Raw genomic sequence first — 19,533 nt, forward strand, 5'->3', positions numbered from 1 at the left:
CTAGAGCACAGGCTCAGTAGTTGTGGTGCACGGGCTTAGTTGCTCTGCGGCATGTGGGATGTTCCTGGACCAGGGATCAAACCTGTGTCCCCTGCATTGGCAGGCAGATTCTTAACTGCTGTGCCACCAGGGAAGTCTGAGAGGTTAAGTATTTTTTTTTGGAGGGGGTGTAATTTTTTTTTAACATCTTTATGGGAGTATAATTGCTTTACATTATTGTGTTAGTTTCTGCTATATAACAAAGTGAATCAGTCATACATATGCATATATCCCGATATCCCCTCCCTCTTGCGTCTCCCTCCCACCCTCCCTATCCCACCCCTCTAGGTGGTCAAAAAGCACCAAGCTGATCTCCCTGTGCTATGCAGCTGCTTCCCACTAGCTATCTGTTTTACATTTGGTAGTGTATATATGTCCATGCCACTCTCTCACTTCGTCCCAGCTTACCTTTTCCCCTCCCCATGTCTTCAAGTCCATTCTCTACGTCTGCGTCTTTATTCCTGTCCTGCCCCTAGGTTCTACAGAACCATTTTTTTTAATTTATTTTTTTTAGATTCCATATATATGTGTTAGCCTACAGTACTTGTTTTTCTCTTTCTGACTTAATTCACTCTGTATGACAGACTCTAGGTCCATCCACGAGAGGTTAAGTATTAAGCGGCATTTTTCTTCTTGCAGAGCTGCGATTCTTGACTTTTCGTGCATTTGTGCTGTGTTCCCTTAAGCAAATTATAAATCTTGATTATATGGACTGACTTACTTTGTTTTGCCCTAAATATTTACCTTGTACAGTGCTGTGCACATAATTTAGATTCTAATTATGTATTAACTGTAAAATGTGTAATCTAAATCAAACCTTTCCTTTCCATTTGCCTGGAAATTTTTTTCCTCTACTTAGCTATTTTGTTGTTACTAATGAAAAACCTAGTAAATTTATTTTCATGTATTACATGTAATTAAAGAAGATTTTGGAAAAATGGAAGCCTGTTTGCATGCTTTAAGGTAGCTTTAAAATTGTTACATTGTTAAAAATATAGTTAACCAATAAAATATATACATCCACATTAGAATTTATTTCATATAATACTAATGTTAAAATAAAGAACACATGTTTATTTTAAAATAAACCTCTTTACATGCCATAATGTACATAGTAATGGAACATTATTGTGTGTTCTGAATTTTAAAAATAAAAAATTCAGTAAGAATTGTGCCAGTTTTATCTTTATTATGTGTTACGACTTTCTTCTGTATAGTTGTTATGACTTTGACATATTCAAGTCAACCAGCTTTCTTTTTTATCCTCATTTTGAGTCTTTAACATGTCTACTTTGGTTTTATATAGATTTCATGCTTCCATTCTCCCACCCCACTCCTAGCTCCACCAAATAATTAATTATTTAGAAGTTTAATTCATTGACCTAGATTTCTACCATTTTTTAAAAAGTTTGTTTTAAAATGTTTATATAACTTTTAGAGCTTTATATGAGTCTTTAGTGAACTGAAGAGGTTTACTTCGGATAATAATTTATTCTCTTTAGGATCAGGCCCAGTATCATAACCCTTCTCAATTATAATATTTAGTAGAATAATACAATTATCTGGAGATTTCACATGGCAATTTAGTCCAAAGAGCCTATAGCAACACTTGGACAAAGCATAGGTAGACACATAGCTAGTCCATGCCTTAATGTTATTTTGTGGGTTTTCTTCCCTTTGTTTACCTAGTGTACACTTATTGAAAGTGTGCTTTTCCTCTATCAATTAAGTTAACAAATGTGACTGAAAAACCATCCTCCTGTCTCTGTTTTTGGAAGGAACATAATTATATTAATAAATGTTTCGGAAATATTTGTGCAAAACTGAAATACATGTTAAATGAAAGCCTCATGTATGAATAATAGAAGATAAATAATTTGATATGTCCATGGCCTACCCAGTATAAGAAACCAACTTTCTAATAGCTGTGGATGTGACAGTTACCAATACATCTTCAGTTTCCTCTTTAAAATATTTTAATAGATGAGCAGTATTAATATGTTTTCAAGATTAGCTCCACAGCTCTGCCATTTAAAAGTCCTATTTGGATAAGCTTGAACTTTTTGGGGTTTTTTTGGCTGCACCCCTTGCGGGACCTTACTTCCTGAGCAGGGATTGATCCCGCACCCTCGGTGGTGAAAGTGCAGAGTCCTAACCACTGGACTACAAGGGAATTCTGAAGCGTGAACTTTTTTTTTTTAATTTATTTTTAAAAATATTTATTTATTTATTTATTTGGTTGCACTGGGTCTTAGTTGCAGCAGTTAGGCTTCTAGGTTGCGGCTCCAGGGCTCCTTAATTGCAGCTTGCTGGTTCCTTGCACGTGGGCTGCTTAGTTGTGGCATGCAAATTCTTAGTTGCGGTATGCAAACTCTTAGTTGCAGCATGCACGTGGGATCTAGTTCCCTGACCAGAGATTGAACCCGGGCCCCCTGCACTGGGAGCACAGAGTCTTATCCACTGTGCCACCAGGGAAGTCCCCCCAAACTTGAACTTTTGATATTGCTCCTGTTAAAACTATAATCAATGCTTTCATAATTTAAACTCAATAAAAAGCAGGTCAGGAGAAAGAGAACTCTTAATTATCTGTTTTGTATCAGATACTTTACATATTATCTTTAATCCTCACTAAAATTTTTTGAGTTGGTATTATTTTCTCCATTTTACAGATGAGGAAATTGAGGCAGAGGGGTGTCACAGTAGGTGGCTAAACTAGAATTCAGATTTGTTTGTCTGACTTTAATTAAGGTCCATGTTCCTTGCACATGTTGTCCCTTTGGTATGAACTAAATTGAAGATAGAATTTCTTGTGAATAACATTTTAATCTTTCCATCTTCCACTTTTGCATAATTGAAATCACAGTATATAATTTTGAACTTTGAATTTTCACCAGGCACTATAGTATAACCATTTCTTTATATAATTCTAAACACGTATTGCTTGATATATATGTAGGCATAATGTATCATAATTAAAGGGATTATTATGGACATTTAGGTGCTTTCACTTTTTTCCTTTTGTAAATATCATTGAGATGAACATTCTTGTACCATATCCCATTAAGATGTTGCCTGATTTCTCCACTAATCACTCCTCCTTGCCGAACACCAAGGATATATAGTCAAATGTTGTATTCATGAGTTAATCAGATTAGTTTTTGTCCATCTGTCCCTCTGTCCTTTCCTCCTATCTTCCCCTTGAATATGGTTACAGTATTTTTTAATACAATTAGGTTCATTCATTTCAGGTCGCTTTCAGTTTTAGGTATTTCCCCCCTTCACATTCTTTTCTTATTTTATTTTTTGCATATATAGAGTATTAATATGCTTTCCAAAATCAAAACTGTTCAAAGCCAATCCCTCTTCTTGTGTACTCTATGTGCTGTCTTCTTTTTTTTTTTTAAATTAATTATTTATTTATTTATGGTTGGGTCTTCGTTTCTGTGCGAGGGCTTTCTCTAGTTGCGGTGAGCGGGGGCCACTCTTCATCGCGGTGCGCGGGCCTCTCACTATCGCGGCCTCTCTTGTTGCGGAGCACAGGCTCCAGACGCGCAGGCTCAGCAATTGTGGCTCTCGGGCCCAGCTGCTCCGCGGCATGTGGGATCTTCCCAGACCAGGGCTCGAACCCGTGTTCCCTGCATTGGCAGGCAGATTCTCAACCACTGCGCCACCGGCGAAGCCCTATGTGCTGTCTTCTAATCAAGGATTTTATTCCACCCATTGTCTGTCCATCAGTAGTTTTCTTTTCTCTGCATCATGGTCGTCAACATACAAGCCTGCTGAATTTTCTCTCACCCAAAAAAGGAAAAAAACAAAAACGATTTCTCTCCTACCTCACTGGTCCTTCCTTCTTAATCTCCTTTATTGGTTACTTGGCCTCTTAGTGGTCCTTGACCACAGTCCTTGAGCCATTTCATTTTTTGTCTCCATCTTGCAATTGTAAATACCATATATAACATTGGTGATTATTAAATTTGTATCTGCAACTACTGAATGAGATTTGAATATCCAGCTACCTAATTGGTGTCTCCTCTTGGATATCTAATAAGCATCTCTTAATTAAACTATTCCAAGCCTAAATTCTGATCCTTAATCCCAAGCTTATTTCTCCCTCTGTCTCTTTGCCCCAATAAATGGTGGTTCTATCCTTCTGTTTGCTTAGATCAAAAACCTTGGAGCCATCCTTGACTTCAATCTGTATTATCAAATCCCGTTGCCTTTATCTTCAGAATATGTTTAGAATTGTTCCCTTCTCACCACTTGCTACTCTTCCATCTTGGTCCAAGGCAGCATCTTCTCTTACCTGTCGTATTGCAGTAACCTTCTGTCTGGGCTCCCTGCTTCTGTCCCTGTCCTTCTTTCATCTGTTCTCAATAGAGCGATCCTTTAAAAATCCCTGTTCCTGTCAAAAACCATCTCCAATCACTCTCATTTTTACTCAGAGTAAAAGCCAGAGAGTCCTTAGAGTGGCTTAAAAGGCCTCACATGATCTGGCCCTTGTTATTTCTCTAATCTCATCTCCTTTCATTTTTGCCCTTGTTCATTTCCTCCACTCACATTGGCCTTCTTGCTATTCCTCAGACCTGCCAAGCATGTTCCTACCTCAGTTTTTGCCCTTAGCTTTTGCTCTGCCTAGAGCATTCTTCCTCCAGATATTTGCATAGCTAGCTCCTTGGCTTTCTTCAGATCTTTGCCCAAATGTCATCTTTTTAATGAGGCTTCTCCTGTCTACTCTTTTAAAAATTAAAAGGTCCTCTGCTTGCACCTCCTATCTTACTTTTGCTTTGTTTTTTCCATAGTTATCAGAATCTGACTTAATTTTTTTTTTAAGAAAGAAATGGAAAATTTTATTCAAGCCAACCTGAAAATTATAACTAGGGAGATAGTCTTTCAGAAAGCTCTGAGGACTGTTCTGCCCGTTAGAAGTCAAAGCACAGTTATATAAGTTTTTGAGACAAAGGGTTATACATCAAAGGGTTAAACATCAAGGTGACATTGACAGTTTACATAGTTCAACAAAGTGAGTAGTGGGTCATCATAACCCCTTACATGATTAAGGAGGGAATGCTATCTCCTAAGGAATTTCCTTGCTGGTGCCAACAGGAAATTGATGTGTGTGTGTGTGTGTGTGTGTGTGTGTGTGTGCAGGCATTCCTACATCTTCTTAGGGAATCTAGTTAATGTATAATGCAGATGCACAATGCACACTAAGGAGAAGGTATAGTGGCTCAAACAGCAGAGAAAATTTCACGTTAAATTTTTTTTCCTGCCTTAAAATAATTTTGTTTCATCAGCAGCCTCATTGAGGAGGTAATATTTGAGTAGACTCTAAGGTGGTGAGGGACTTAGCCTTATGGATATGGTGGAAATAGTGTTGCAGGCAGTAGGAGCAGCCAGTGAAAAATACTAAGGAGGAGAGCTTGCCTGGTATGTTTGGAGAACAGCATGGGGACACTGAGGGTAAGAGGTGAGATTAGAACTGTAAACTAGTATGTTTGCTGGTGGCGGGGGGCCTTTTGACCACAGAATTAACCTTATTAATGAAATAAAAGCCATACATTTTCTATTTACACTATAACTATGTATTATAAGGTCAAGGAAGTGAGTGTTGTTCTTTCTTGGACTTTATATTATGAATATCAGAATGAAAAGTGGTTTGAAGCTCTAATTTTTTAACTCAATCATTTGTGCAGAAATCGCTTATGAACTGTATGTTAATGATTTAAATCATGTGCCTGAGGTCCCTTTGCCAGAGACTTTTAAATTTAATTGGTAGTGGTGAGGGTGGGAAGGGAGGGGGTTGTGCCTGGGCATTGAGTGTTTTAAGTGCTCCCAGGTGGTTCTGTATGCACTACTCTGGTACCTGCATATATACAGAAGAGACAGCTTTTCTCATTCCGGCTCCAAAGTAGTCTGCTCAGTGTGCTTATCATCCTTGCTGCTTCAGCTCACTGCAGTGTCTCATAGCTACCTGGAACTCCACAACCACAAATCCCCTCCACAGAAATCCTGGGGCCTCTCCTAGCCATGCCATTGGAGGGGAAAGGTAGGACAGGTAAGAGTTCTCCTTTACTGCCCCATTCATAAGTTCCCCACAACACCAAAAAACAAGACTGGGTGTGGCCACCAGCTGACTGAAAAGTTTGTGTTACAGAATGACAATGTAAGAGGAAGGGTAAGAGAAGAGGGGAGCAAAATGTTGGCCTCAATTGCCTAATAAAAAATTTAAAGAACAAGGCTGCCTAATATTCAGTTTCAAATTTTGGCATTGTTGTGTTAGAAAATGCCCTGTCTCCCCCACTCATCTGTTTCATTTATGTGTCTGGCACATTTTTGGCACACAACAAATATTTGTTATATAAATGAATGAATGAATTCAAGCGGGCTGAACACAAAAAGCAACACGCCTCCAACCCATCCTTTCCTGATCCCTCCAATCTTGTTCCCCAGTGGCAGTCGCATTTACCTCATTGTTACCCTACTAGCTCTAAATTATATATTTATGCTGTTCATTCTAGATGTATCAGTGTTAGATCTTGCATACTCACTTTCTGCCAAGATAGGTAAGGATTTTACTAAATTAACCACTCCAAATTTTCCCGACCTACAATACCTAATAAATTATATCACTATTGTTAGCTTTTCCATTGCTTACATTTGTGAGGTTAAATAATATACTTAAATTTGTATTTCTTATTTCAACTATACGAAGTACCTCTTCACTTTGAATCTGACTTATTATATGTTTAACTTATTTCTTAATTCTCTGTGTTCCACCCCCCAGTTAAGCTCCATGAAGGAAGAGATTTTTATCTATTTTGTTTATTGTCAAATCCCCAGAGCCTTTTATTTATCTATTTATTTAAAAAATTTATTTTATTTATTTTTGGCTCCATTGGGTCTTCATTGCTGCGCGCGGGCTTTCTCTAGTTGTGGTGAGCGGGGGCTACTCTTCGTTGCGGTGTGCGGGCTTCTCTTTGCGGTGGCTTCTCTTGTTGCGGAGCACAGGCTCTAGGCACGTGGGCTCAGTAGCTGTGGCTTGTGGGCTCTAGAGCGCAGGCTCAGTAGTTGTGGCACACGGGCTTCGTTGCTCTGCGGCATGTGGGATCTTCCCGGACCAGGGATCGAACCCGTGTCCCCTGCACTGGCAGGTGGATTCTTAACCACTGTGCCACCAGGGAAGCCCACCCTGCCTAGTGCCTTTTAAATTATAGATATCTGTTAAAATTTATTGAATGAATGAATGAATGAATAAAATAGTCAAGGCCTTGTGTAATCAGTCCTCTCTTTGTCCTTCCAGTGTTATCTACTGCTCCCTTGGCTCTCTTGCTACATTCCAGATGCTGATCTTTTTTCACTTCCACTTTATACCATGCTCCCTCCTGCCTCAGAACCTTTATATGTTTTATTCCCTCTACTTGGAATACGCTTTCTTTCCTGCCCCCTTCTTTTCCTTGCCTAGTTAACTTCTATTACTCATCCTTTAGATATCAGCTCAAAAGTCCCTATTTCAATGAAGATCTGGATTAAGAACCCCTACTGTATTCACTCTTCACCAACTAAACTGAACATTTCAGAAAGGCAAAAACCTTCAGTATACTGCTTGCCAGTGTATGTGTCGGAATAGTGAATCCGTAATAAGTACTTACTGAATGCTCCCTTCTGCACTAATATTCTGCCTTGAGGCGGTGGCAGGTCATTCCTATATGATTAGAAATGGCAGCCTCTCAGGAAACTTCATATTATTAAATGAAACATGATTGGTGGTAAGTGTGAAACAACTCAGCATCTTTGGTCAAATATGGGTTAAATGTGAACTTTATCTTGACAAAGTCAGTGTGTTGACATTTTGTGAGAAGATATGAATCCAGATAAGATCTGGCTCAAGAAATTCTGGTTGAGAGTCAGTGCGGAAGCATATGCATATTGATTCTTGTTGATGTGTAGGGCATGTAAATAACCCAGTACATTTTGTTACTTTAATATTTAATATCAAAAAAATGGTAGAAGACTGGGTAATAACTCCTTTGTTAGCCAGTAGTTAACTTTGTCAATAGTTTCACTTTTGAAAAAGTAAGGCTGGGTAAAGTTAGCAATTTTTTATTTTGTAGGGTTGTGTTAAGAATTAATATATACGAAAGTTCTTTAAAGTGCATGTGTAATTTATTGTTATTATTACTATTATCATCATTATTAGTTGTGACATTGGGCAAATAAGTTAGTTTATCTTTATATTTACTCTTGTAAAAAGTGGGAATAAGGGCTTCCCTGGTGGTCCGGCAGTTAAGACTCCACACTCGCAACGCAGGGGGCCCAGGTTCGATCCCTGGTCAGGGAACTAGATCCCACATGCTGCAACTAAGAGCCCGCATACTGCAACTAAAAGATCCCGCACGACGCAACTAACGATCCTGCACGCAACAATGAAGATCCCGCTTGCCATAACTAAGACCCGGTGCAGCCAAATAAATAAATAAATATTAAAAAAAAAAAGTGGGAATGAAAATAGTATTGACCCTAATGGGTTATCATGAGAATTAGTAACGCATGCACTCAAAGAGAAGAGGTTGGTATCCAATAAACCCTTGGAAAATGTTCACTGTTATTTTAACTATTATTATTTTCAATCTTTTCTTTTGAGTTTAAGAACTTTTCTTTTTAAATCATTATAGAGAATTTGAGTTCTTTAATTAGAATTCAGGGTCCAGTCTCCTAGGTGACTTTTGGCACTTTCATTAAGCTCTTGGCATGACAAATGGCAGTGGTGGCAGCTGCTGCTGCTACTACTTCTAAAGGGCCACCTCATTTCCTTACCTTACTTGTAGATTGGTTAGCAAAATAGGAATATCCACTTCTGTGATATTGCCTGTAGCGAAGTGAACAAAACGTTGTAGGGGATGGCTCAAAGCCTCGCATAGTTCCTGAAAAATAGTGGATACTAACTAAGTATTCATAAATTTGAAAGACAGGAAGAACTAGAGCTTGGTTGTATCTGGTTATAAGATATTTAAATGTGTACCAAAAATACTGTAGACTTTGTGTAAGAGAGCTATGGACAAGGGAGATCAAAACAATAATAACAAAACCACATTGAAAAACATGGATTAGAGTAGAGCCTATCATTGTGGTTTTGTGTTTCTTAGTGCTGCTGTTACATTCTTAATGCTCTGTATATTTGCAAGAACAACTCAGGGGTACAGTAACTAACACTAAAGTAAATGTCAATATATATTCTCTTTCAGATTTACCAAAAATTTATCTCCTGACAAGATAAATCTAAGTACCCTTAAAGGAGAAGGTGAACTGAAGAATTTGGAGTTGGATGAAGAGGTGCTCCAGAATATGTTGGATTTGCCAACATGGCTTGCTATCAACAAAGTTTTTTGTAATAAAGCATCAATTAGGGTGAGACTTTGATATCTGTGCAAGGCATTTTCTGTTTTCATTTTATTTATTTCATCCCTATCTTTTAAAATAAATATTTTGTTTTAGGTAATTCTGAAAAGAAGCATTTTTATTAACATAATTTTAAAAGACAGATACCTTGTATAAATAATTGCATGAATGTGTGCCTTTTGAATTTAATTGAATGCTAATATATACTTATTAATTTATAGGTTTTAATTTTTATTAAAATTTAATATTAATATCTAAATAAAATTGTTGATGCTTTATTAATAAAATAATTTGTTAAATTTGGTACATATTTAAAATTTTTTTCACACGATTTGTTGTCAAAAGGGACAATTTAAATTTGTAGTAAGTAAACACTACTTCAAATGAAGACATAAGGACTGATAAGTTATCTTATTCTGGACATTATACTTTTATTTGAAATTCTGTCTCTTTTCCTCATTTGTTTTTTATTTTGAGGTTTCTAAAGTTTTCTTTTAATATTATTTCTGCTTATTAAAACTGCTTTCTTATTATCTTTGGCTCTAATCGTACGTCGTATCATTTCCTTCTCTTAAAGATTAGACTTAGAGAGCCTGAGAGCCTACTTAGAGAGTTTGAGAGCCTACTCAGTAGAAATACTGCATGCTAACTTTTCATAAAATTAAAATTGGGCTCCAAAGAAAAGATTGTGGAAAGGTTGCTGTATCCTTTGATGGTAACCTTTAATTTTTGTTCTATCCTCCATAAACCCAAATGTCTACAAAAATATGACATTTTTAGTGCAGGATATATTTGAACATTATTTATTTGACGTTACTTGCATTTAACATTAATGGTCTCACTTTTGTATTTGTCTTGAATACCTACAAGGAGATTGGTTGGAATTCTAGAATTTAAAAAATTGTTAAATGAACAAAACACTGATTATGCTTTGCTGGGAATTCTTCATCTACAAAATTAAAATGTGTTTTCAGAACTGGGGAAAAAAGATATTAAGAGAACCCGAAATTTTTATTTAAAAAGATGACCAAGAAAATAAGGCTAGTAGTCTTTTTTAATATAAAATAGGTGCAGCTGATTTCAAGAGTATGAATGAATTGCTCAGTTTATTATTTTGCAATTTAAGAAAAAAGTCATCTGATATAATTTGGTATGTCTATCACTATGTTAAGAGAGCATCTGTGTCGATTACTGTTTTACATTATTTTTTTAATGATTTATTTTAAAGAAAGAAAAATTTTCTTTTGTAGATACCATGGACAAAACTGAAAACACATCCCATCTGTCTGGTAAGTTCTGAATTGCTTCAGAAATAAACACTTATATATGCATATAATCTAACAACTCTGCTAATATTAATATTTTGTTTCATAGAAACATAATCTCATGGCTTCTCTGCTAGTTAACTTTCATTCTATTTTGATGGTACTTAGTTTTCTCAGTCCTTAAATGAGAAGTTTGAACTTTAAAATGAGAGGGTCTTTAAAGTTTTTCAGGTCTAGAATATTATATTGTAAGTTGGTATGTTTTATTGCATCTTTTAACTTTTTATTGGTATATTATACTTTATTTATGGGATTCTTCTTTTAATAAAGTTTGGTCCAGACTTTCTGTGTTTCTGCTTTTACTGATCTAATATAATACGTTCTTTAATATACTTCACTTTTTAAGGAAAACTGATCACTTGGTCATTTATTGATTCATTCATACCACAAATATTTACTGAGCACCTCCCCTCTGCCCTGAGAGAACATATTTTTACAAGGTGACTGACAACGAACAAGTAAACAAAACAAGACAGTTTCAGATAATAAGTGCAATATTAAATAGAGAATGAAGAATGACTGGAGATGTGTTAATGATGACTACTAAGGACATTTGATCTTCCTTCAAGAAAAAACTTAGACTGAGAAAGAAAGTTTTTTACTATGAGAGTATTTACTTTTTCATATTTCTTGCATATTTCATTTTTTCATAGTTACACATCTTAAATCTCAGGTTTTAGATTGGTTCTATTTATTTTATTTAGCCCAGGTTTTAATTAAAGCTCAGGTTTAAGCTTTTAGAGGTGGTTTAGTCCTATTTATTAATAAATAATCTAATTTATCAATTAATAATGTAGTACACTCTGGGATTAGCGATTATACGTCTGTAAAACCTGATGATCTCAGCAGTATATGGCTACTTCTTATAGTTTTTTTCTACTATACTCCTGTAATAAGCTTTTCCACCAGATAATAAGTGCCTTGAGAAAGGACTAAGCACTTTTTTTTAGTATTTCTCTTTTTAGACCTCTAGAGAAACATTTAAAATGACTCTGCTTACTTACTGTTTTCTTTGCTCCTGAAGAAATGAAAGAGAAAATAGTCTTAAATAATATCTACATAATATACATAAAATATCTAATGTTTACATTTTTAATATATTTTTATTAGTCTTTGGATAAAGTAATAATGGAAATGAGTACATGTGAAGAACCACGAAACCCAAATGGCCCATCACCAATTGCAACTGCTTCAGGACAAAGGTAAGCTCTTTCCATTAGTCTGTATGACTGGCAAAGGGCATTTTTTTTCCCGTTATCTGCAGTAATGGGACATAAAGTAAAATTTCCTAACTTCAGTCTCTATTTTAGTCACTTCTCCCATCAAACATTTTACAGTTTCAGTAAATACGTTGCAAAAGTAGCAGAATTGATTTTTAGCCTCTTTTATTCATCTTGCTTTCCTTGATATTAAATACTAATGATCAATCAAATGCAGAGCAGTAGCAGAAAATGAAAGAAGAGCTTAGGCATTCTAAACCAGATAGTCTCTTACTTGGTCCCTGAATACATTCTCTGTATAACATTTGTTCTATGCATCAGTGGAACTTTTATGACTCTTAAGAGTTAAGTTGATGCCTTAAAAAATTATAGACCTTTTGGATTACTCTAAAATTCATTAAATATAGAATGCTCACACTTTACACAGATTGAATTTTGATAGATAAAAATCAGATGTTAATAAAGTAGGAGCATGGGGAGCATTTCACAAAGCTGCCTTGAGAAGTTAGAATAGTTCTTAAAAAATAGATCTTCAAAAACTTGCCTATTTATCTTTGCATTCAGTAAATTTGGATCTTGTATTGTATATCATTTCCTCAAAACAGGTTTTCTGCACTATTTTTGGATGGTGCAGCTATTCACGTAAAAAGTTTACATTGATTTTAATGTGATTAGTGCCTCCTCAAGTTGTACAACATAGCAGCCCTGAACATTTACAGTATTCTAGGTGCTGTATAAAACCAGTGATAAACTCTTCTTGAGAATGAACATGCACATACAGATACACACACATACTCTCTTTCTTGCACTCTCATATTTTCCTACTCTTTCACCAAGGTTGAGCCACCATTTATTAATGCATTCTGTGAGAATACCTGCAGTCTGATCAGTGGCTTTTCACGTGGGAATCAAATGGTGATCCATCCACTGCTGAGAGTTGACTGAAGGCCAGATTTATCAGATATACAGTTTATATTTGGACTATATGTAATAGTGATGGGGAGAAGAGCTTTCACATGAACTTCTTTGTAGTTTATGTATTTTCTAGCAATTTGAGATTTTAAAGTTTAGATTATGATTTCAGGTTAGATAGAGTAGGTTGGAGCAGTTGATCTTAAAATTGGCTAGACTCAGAAAAATTTGAGAAAAAGTTGAGATGTTTATAAGACTATTAAAAGGGCAAAAGAAGATCAGGAAAGTTGCTATAACAAATGATTTATTTTAATTAGGTGTGGCAGAAATTAGGTATTTTCTTATTGTATGCTAAGTGTAGTTGATAGTTTTCTTCCCAATTCATGTTTTTATGGTATCAACAAGCTTTATAATTTTGGCTTTGTAATCACATGATGGTAGTCCTTATATTGTATGGTAGTATGTTAATCTATTTCTGTGTTTTCCAGACTTGACTAATTGTAGCTATCATTTAGGGTGCTTATGAAATTCAGAGTTGTTTAGGCTCCTCTTTTAAAGTTATGATTCATCAGGTCTAGAATGGTTATCAAGAATATGAATATGTATTTTCAACAATTCTTTATAGTCATGCAATTTAAGGAAACACTGATCTATTTGATTTTATTTCTAGCTAAGAGATTAAAATAGAGGGAAATTAACAATTAACAGGGTGGCCCTTCCTTCTGTGCAGAACCTGTAGGCTAACAATGCTCCCACAGATTGATGGTCTAGTAAACTTCGTAAGTTCAGAAATTTGATTTTATCACTTCACAGAAGGAGATAAACATCTATGTGAAGATTAACCAAACTCATAAGAGACTCATTTGTAAACTGAAATTTAGTTTATAATGGATGACATAAACCAGAAACATGTAGACATTAGTCAGTGAGTCAGCCTTCACCCTTCTGATGGTAAATCGTCCAATATAATTGTAGCACTTTTTAATGTGCATAGATTAGAGTAGATGGATTTGGATATTCCAAAGGGTATTCTCAGATAATATTAATAGAAATATTCTTCCAACTCCAGGAATATTTCTGTCTAAGTGACCAGTATTTGTCCTTAGGATCACAGCAACTCCTCCCTAGGATGCTGATGAGCTCTTCCTCTTCAGTTCTCAATTTTCTAAACCCCAGGTAGACAACCACGTTTTTTTATAACAAAATTACCTCAGTCAAGCCAAGGACTGTATAAATTACTACACATATACCATTTCACTTAAGGACCACAGCAACCTTTTGAAATAGGTATGATTTTCATTTTACAAATGATGAAACGGAGGCTCAGAGACTTCCAATAGTATTAATAATAATATACTGCTATTTATAATACTATAAATAACAGTCATATCTTTTTCAGTATCATGAGTCCAGAGATGGGCGATGTGGTTCATACGCATTATTTCATGCAATCTACATGTAACCTACAAAGTATATCCTGATTTAAAAGATAAGTCATCTAAATTTTAGAAAAGATGAGTAATTTTATTTATTCATTAAGATAGTAAATCAAGAAGCATAGCATAGGTATAGAGGAGCAATGTGCATGATCATTAAAAATGATGGCCTCACTTTTATGCATGTTGGCTTTGAAATGTGTGAGAGGCAGCCAGGTAGAGCTATCTGGTGGACATTTGAATTTTACCATCTGAAGTTACAGCAAGAGATCTGGATAGTGATATAGATTTAGGAATAATGGTCATAATTGAAGTAAGGTGCCAATTTGGCAAACTTTCACCACCCCCCTGTCAAAATATACTGATAGTCTATATTCAAGTCATACTGTACTTACCATTCTTGAAATGTGACCTTTACTTTATTATTCTCCATGTCTTTGCTCATGCTTTTCCCTATTCTAAGATTTCCCTTCCTTTTCATCCCTCCTTGAGGAAAGTTCATCTTTCTTTCCTGGATATATTTCTCATTAACTATGAACAGTTTCTTCCTCTACCAAGTGTACTGATGATTCCTTTTAAAAACACTTAATTACAGACTGCCTCATGTTTCAGTTGCTAGGATATGTGTTTTTTTTCCTACCCAAGTAACTTGCAAACCCTGTAATGCCACAACTCTACTTTGGTTTTCTTTATGTCCTAGCATCGTTCCCATCGTAGATGCTCAATATTTGCTGAATTGAATTAGAGAATGTGAACTTTTTCTGACCTTATTTCTAAATTATGAGATTCCACTTGGCCTCTGCAACCTTCTTTGTGTTAAGAATTTAGCCCTCTTACTTACTTCATTGATGCCAGTGTCTGCACTAATGCTTTTTTTTTTTTTTTAATTTTTTTTATTTTATTTTATTTATTTATTTATTATTTTTGGCTGTGCTGGGTCTTCGTTTCTGTGCATGGGCTTTCTCCAGCTGTGGCAAGTGGGGGCCACTCTTCATCGCGGTGCGCGGGCCTCTCACTGTTGCGGCCTCTCTTGTTGTGGAGCACAGGCTCCAGACGCGCAGGCTCAGTAGTTGTGGCTCACGGGCCCAGTTGCTCCGCGGCATGTGGGATCTTCCCAGACCAGGGCTCGAACCCGTGTCCCCTGCATTGGCAGGCAGACTCTCAACCACTGCGCCACCAGGGAAGCCCCTGCACTAATGCTTTTTGAGAATAGGCAACTTTGGAAGGTGATTATAATAATTTAGAGAGTAACTTCCAATTTTAAAAACCTTTTATCATTTTGAGAAGAACATTTTTTTGTAACTTACATGTAACCAGACTAGATTATTGTTTTAACCAAAATGTGTTTTGTTAAACAAAAATGAATACTATTATGGCAGTTTGTGTACTTGTGTGAGAATATTAACAAAACCTTTTCACTTCTAATGATTTTATTTTGGTTTTAGTGCATTATATTTTGTTCTGCTTTGTTTTCCCAGTGAATACGGCTTTGCTGAAAAAGTAGTTGAGGGAATTACTGTTTCTGTAAATTCCATTGTCATCCGCATTGGAGCAAAAGCCTTCAATGCATCCTTTGAACTTTCCCAGCTACGGATCTATAGTGTAAATGCGAACTGGGAACATGGAGATTTAAGATTTGCTCGTATTCAAGATCCACAGAGAGGAGAGGTAAAGATTTTTTCCTTTTCTTTCTTTGTTTAAAAAATGTTTTAGTCATTGATTAATACAAAAGTATATTTACAATGGTATGTTAGTTTCTGCTTTATAACAAAGTGAATCAGCTATACATATACATATATCCCCATATCTCCTCCCTCTTGGGTCTCCCTCCCACCCTCCCTATCCCACCCATCTAGGTGGTCACAAAGCACCAAGCTGATCTCCCTGTGCTATGCGGCTGCTTCCCAGTAGCTATCGGTTTTACATTTGGTAGTGTATATATGTCCGTGCCACTCTCTCCAATAAAGACGTTAAAAAAAATTTTTTTTAATAAATAAATTTTAAAAAAGTATATTTAAAATAATTACTTTTTATGGTTGCCTATATTCACATACTACTAGATTTACTTTTGCCCTTTATACTTTTCTCTGTACTACTTTTAATTATTTAATTATATAATGTGCATATTTTATTGTTTTTACTGTAATCTTTCAACTTACAGAGTTAATGAGTCCTATTTTAACTTCTTAGCTTCTCAGAATTGAATTTTAAATTTACATAACTAAAATATGTTTTTAAAATTCTTCTTGGTTACATAATTCAAATGTTCTTTGTGCTTTATATTAAAATTAAATTACTTAGAATAAAACTGTTAACAGCTTTACAGATGATGAATATAATTATGAAGATGTGTTACTGAATTTGGAATTCTACAATTAAAAAAAATTAAAGCATAGTGGATAGATCTAGAATGTCATATGAAAATTAGTGAAGAGATACATTATTATAATAACTTTTTTTTTGTTTTTACAAATCTACATTTTTCTTATTCTATTTTGTGTAAGTGAAGCTAATCTCTATATTCTCTTTAGGTTTTGACCTTTAAGGAAATAAATTGGCAGATGATTCGAATAGAGGCAGATGCTACCCAAAGCTCACATCTTGAAATTATGTGTGCTCCTGTTCGATTAATAACCAACCAATCAAAAATCAGAGTCACACTTAAAAGAAGAGTAAGTCAACAGGGTTACCTTTTTGATTTATGTGGTAACTATTAGAATTGATGGGAAATTTAAAATTATTTTTTAGCTGAAATATTGGCATATTAAAACAGTGCAAAATAAAAGGAAATATAATGCCCAAGCAATATTTGAAGAAATCTAGTGTAATGATAACATTTTTCAGGTTTCTAAGTTTAATATTTAGATTTTTTTTAATGTGACTTTATTTGGAAATAGGGTCTTTTTAAAAAAATTATTTATTTAATTTATTTATTTTTGGCTGCGTTGGGTCTTCGTTGCTGCACGTGGGCTTTCTCCAGTTGCTGCGAGTGGGGCGCTACTCTTCGTTGCGGTGCACGGGCTTCTCATTGCGGTGGTTTCTCTTGTTGCAGAGCATGGGCTCTAGGCGCACAGGCTTCAGTAGTTGTGGCACACGGGCTTAGTTGCTCCATGGCATGTGGGATCTTCCCAGACCAGGGCTCGAACCCATGTCCCCTACATTGGCAGGCAGATTCTTAACCACTGTGCCACCAGGGAAGCCCGCAGATTTTTATTTTTGATAAATTGAATAGATTTCTCAGTTACCAAATACTTATTGAACATTAACTGTTTTATAATTTTATTTCTCCTTATTGAATCTTGCTCAGGAGTGGGTAAACGGTAAAGTCTTCACTATTAGTAACCAAAACGACTAGTTTTAGAAGGTTAAGGTACGACTGGTAATTTAGATAAATAGGGAAGATAGCTACTTAAGGATGTCAGTATTTGAGAGTCCACTGTGGATTGTGATGAAATTTAATGAGCGGGAGTAATGACTTTTTTAAAAACTTGGCTCAGTTAAAATCTCAGCAATATGTTTTCTAGTACTAGACACAAATCACTGTACTAAATTAAATTGAAAAGAATTTTTCAGAGTATGACACTTAATACAGATATTGTAAAATGTGAAATGTGTTTAAAATAGCATTTCAGTTTTTAATTAAATTTTTTTTTAAGATTTATTTATTTATTATTTATTTATTTCTGGCTGCATCGGGTCTTAGTTGAGGCATGTGGGATCTTTCGTTGCGGCGCACAGGCTTCTCTCTAGTTGTGACGTGCGGGTTTTCTCTTCTCTAGTTGTGGCGCGCAGGCTTCAGGGTGCGTGGGCTCTGTATTTGTGGCCCGTGAGTTCCAGAGCACGTGGGCTCTGTAGTTTGTGGCACGTGGGCTCTAGTTGAGACGTGCGAGCCCGGTAGTTGTGGTGTGTGGGCTTAGTTGCCCCACGCATGTAGGATCTTAGTTCCCCGCCCAGGGATCGAACCAGCATCCCCTTCATTGTAAGGCAGATTCTTTACCACTGGACCACCAGGGAAGTCCCTTTAATTAATTATAATGCCCCTTTTTCTACTAGAATTGCAGTTGACCCTTGAACAACACAGGTTTGAACTGCATGGGTCCACTTATATGTGGATATTTTTCAATAGTAAATACTACAGTACTACATGGTCTGAGGTTGGTTGAATCTGTGGATGTGGAGGAACCTTGTATACAGAGGGCGGACTATAAGTTATATGCATTAACCCCCGTATTGTTCAAGGGTCAACTGGGGTTGAATTAACGTAGGTAATTACATGATTTATTAGCTATAAATGAACAATTAAATTATATAAATACTTGTACCTATATAACTTGTTCCTGTTAAAGTACAGGAATCTGTCAGTCTTTTTTACTGCTGTATCTCCTATACTAGGAGGTATTCCTTCCATATTATAGGAACTCAATAAATATTTGGTGAATAAGGAAGGATCCATATTTAAACCATTGAAAAATTTTAAATTTTTAAAAGATACAAGTGCATTATAAGTTTAATTACTTGGCTTAATTTTATGAATCATTTTTTCCTGACAGTTAAAGGACTGCAATGTCATTGCAACAAAGTTAGTTCTAATGCTGGATGACTTATTATGGGTTTTAACGGATTCCCAGTTGAAGGCTATGGTACAATATGCAAAATCTCTTAGTGAAGCAATAGAAAAATCAACAGAACAAAGGAAGAGTATGGCTCCTGAACCTACACAGGTATGCTATCATATGTTAATAGGAAAAACACTTCACTTTACATGTAAATGGTTTAAAAATCAGAATGGTTGGTTGTTTTCTTTATGCAAAATAGTTTATAATACTTTGAGTCCAGGAATCTTCTTATATATCTTACTATATTAGTTTTACCTACATGGTATCTATATGAAAGCATATATTAAATGTATTTCTATCTATATAGTGCTTACCTTGTTTGGAGGTCTGTGCTTGGCATCAGAGTTACTGATAACATAAAAGTATTTTAATGTTATAAATACTTCTTTTCAGGAAGTTAAAAAAATACAATTTAAAAATTACTAAAGTAAGTGCAAAAGGAAAAAACCTGGGTAATTATAGTCAAGGGAAAGAATGTAAGGATTAATATTAAAATAGGAAACTAAAGCCCTAGGGAATTGCTGAAGTTGAACACAAAGCTGTTAGAATTGTCTGATGGCTGGGACGAAAATGGGGGAAGCTATTTATT

At 35.5% G+C, this 19,533-nt stretch overlaps 1 protein-coding gene across 5 annotated transcripts in view; it reads left to right on the top strand.

Annotated features, from left to right (window-relative positions):
- BLTP3B (bridge-like lipid transfer protein family member 3B) overlaps positions 1–19,533 on the top strand; it is a 92,882-nt gene that overhangs the window by 27,257 nt on the left and 46,092 nt on the right. For all 5 annotated transcript variants that reach the window (XM_007165829.2, XM_007165828.3, XM_057555930.1 and 2 more), the window contains 6 exons: positions 9,282–9,444; positions 10,686–10,724; positions 11,871–11,962; positions 15,807–15,996; positions 16,860–17,000; positions 18,879–19,049. In XM_007165829.2, the coding sequence (XP_007165891.2) occupies positions 9,382–9,444; positions 10,686–10,724; positions 11,871–11,962; positions 15,807–15,996; positions 16,860–17,000; positions 18,879–19,049 (696 nt within the window). In that variant the 5' untranslated portion in view covers positions 9,282–9,381. The remainder of the gene's footprint in view (positions 1–9,281; positions 9,445–10,685; positions 10,725–11,870; positions 11,963–15,806; positions 15,997–16,859; positions 17,001–18,878; positions 19,050–19,533) is intronic.

Source organism: Balaenoptera acutorostrata, chromosome 11 (assembly GCF_949987535.1).
Source record: "Balaenoptera acutorostrata chromosome 11, mBalAcu1.1, whole genome shotgun sequence".
In the NCBI taxonomy this organism is placed as follows: domain Eukaryota; kingdom Metazoa; phylum Chordata; class Mammalia; order Artiodactyla; family Balaenopteridae; genus Balaenoptera; species Balaenoptera acutorostrata.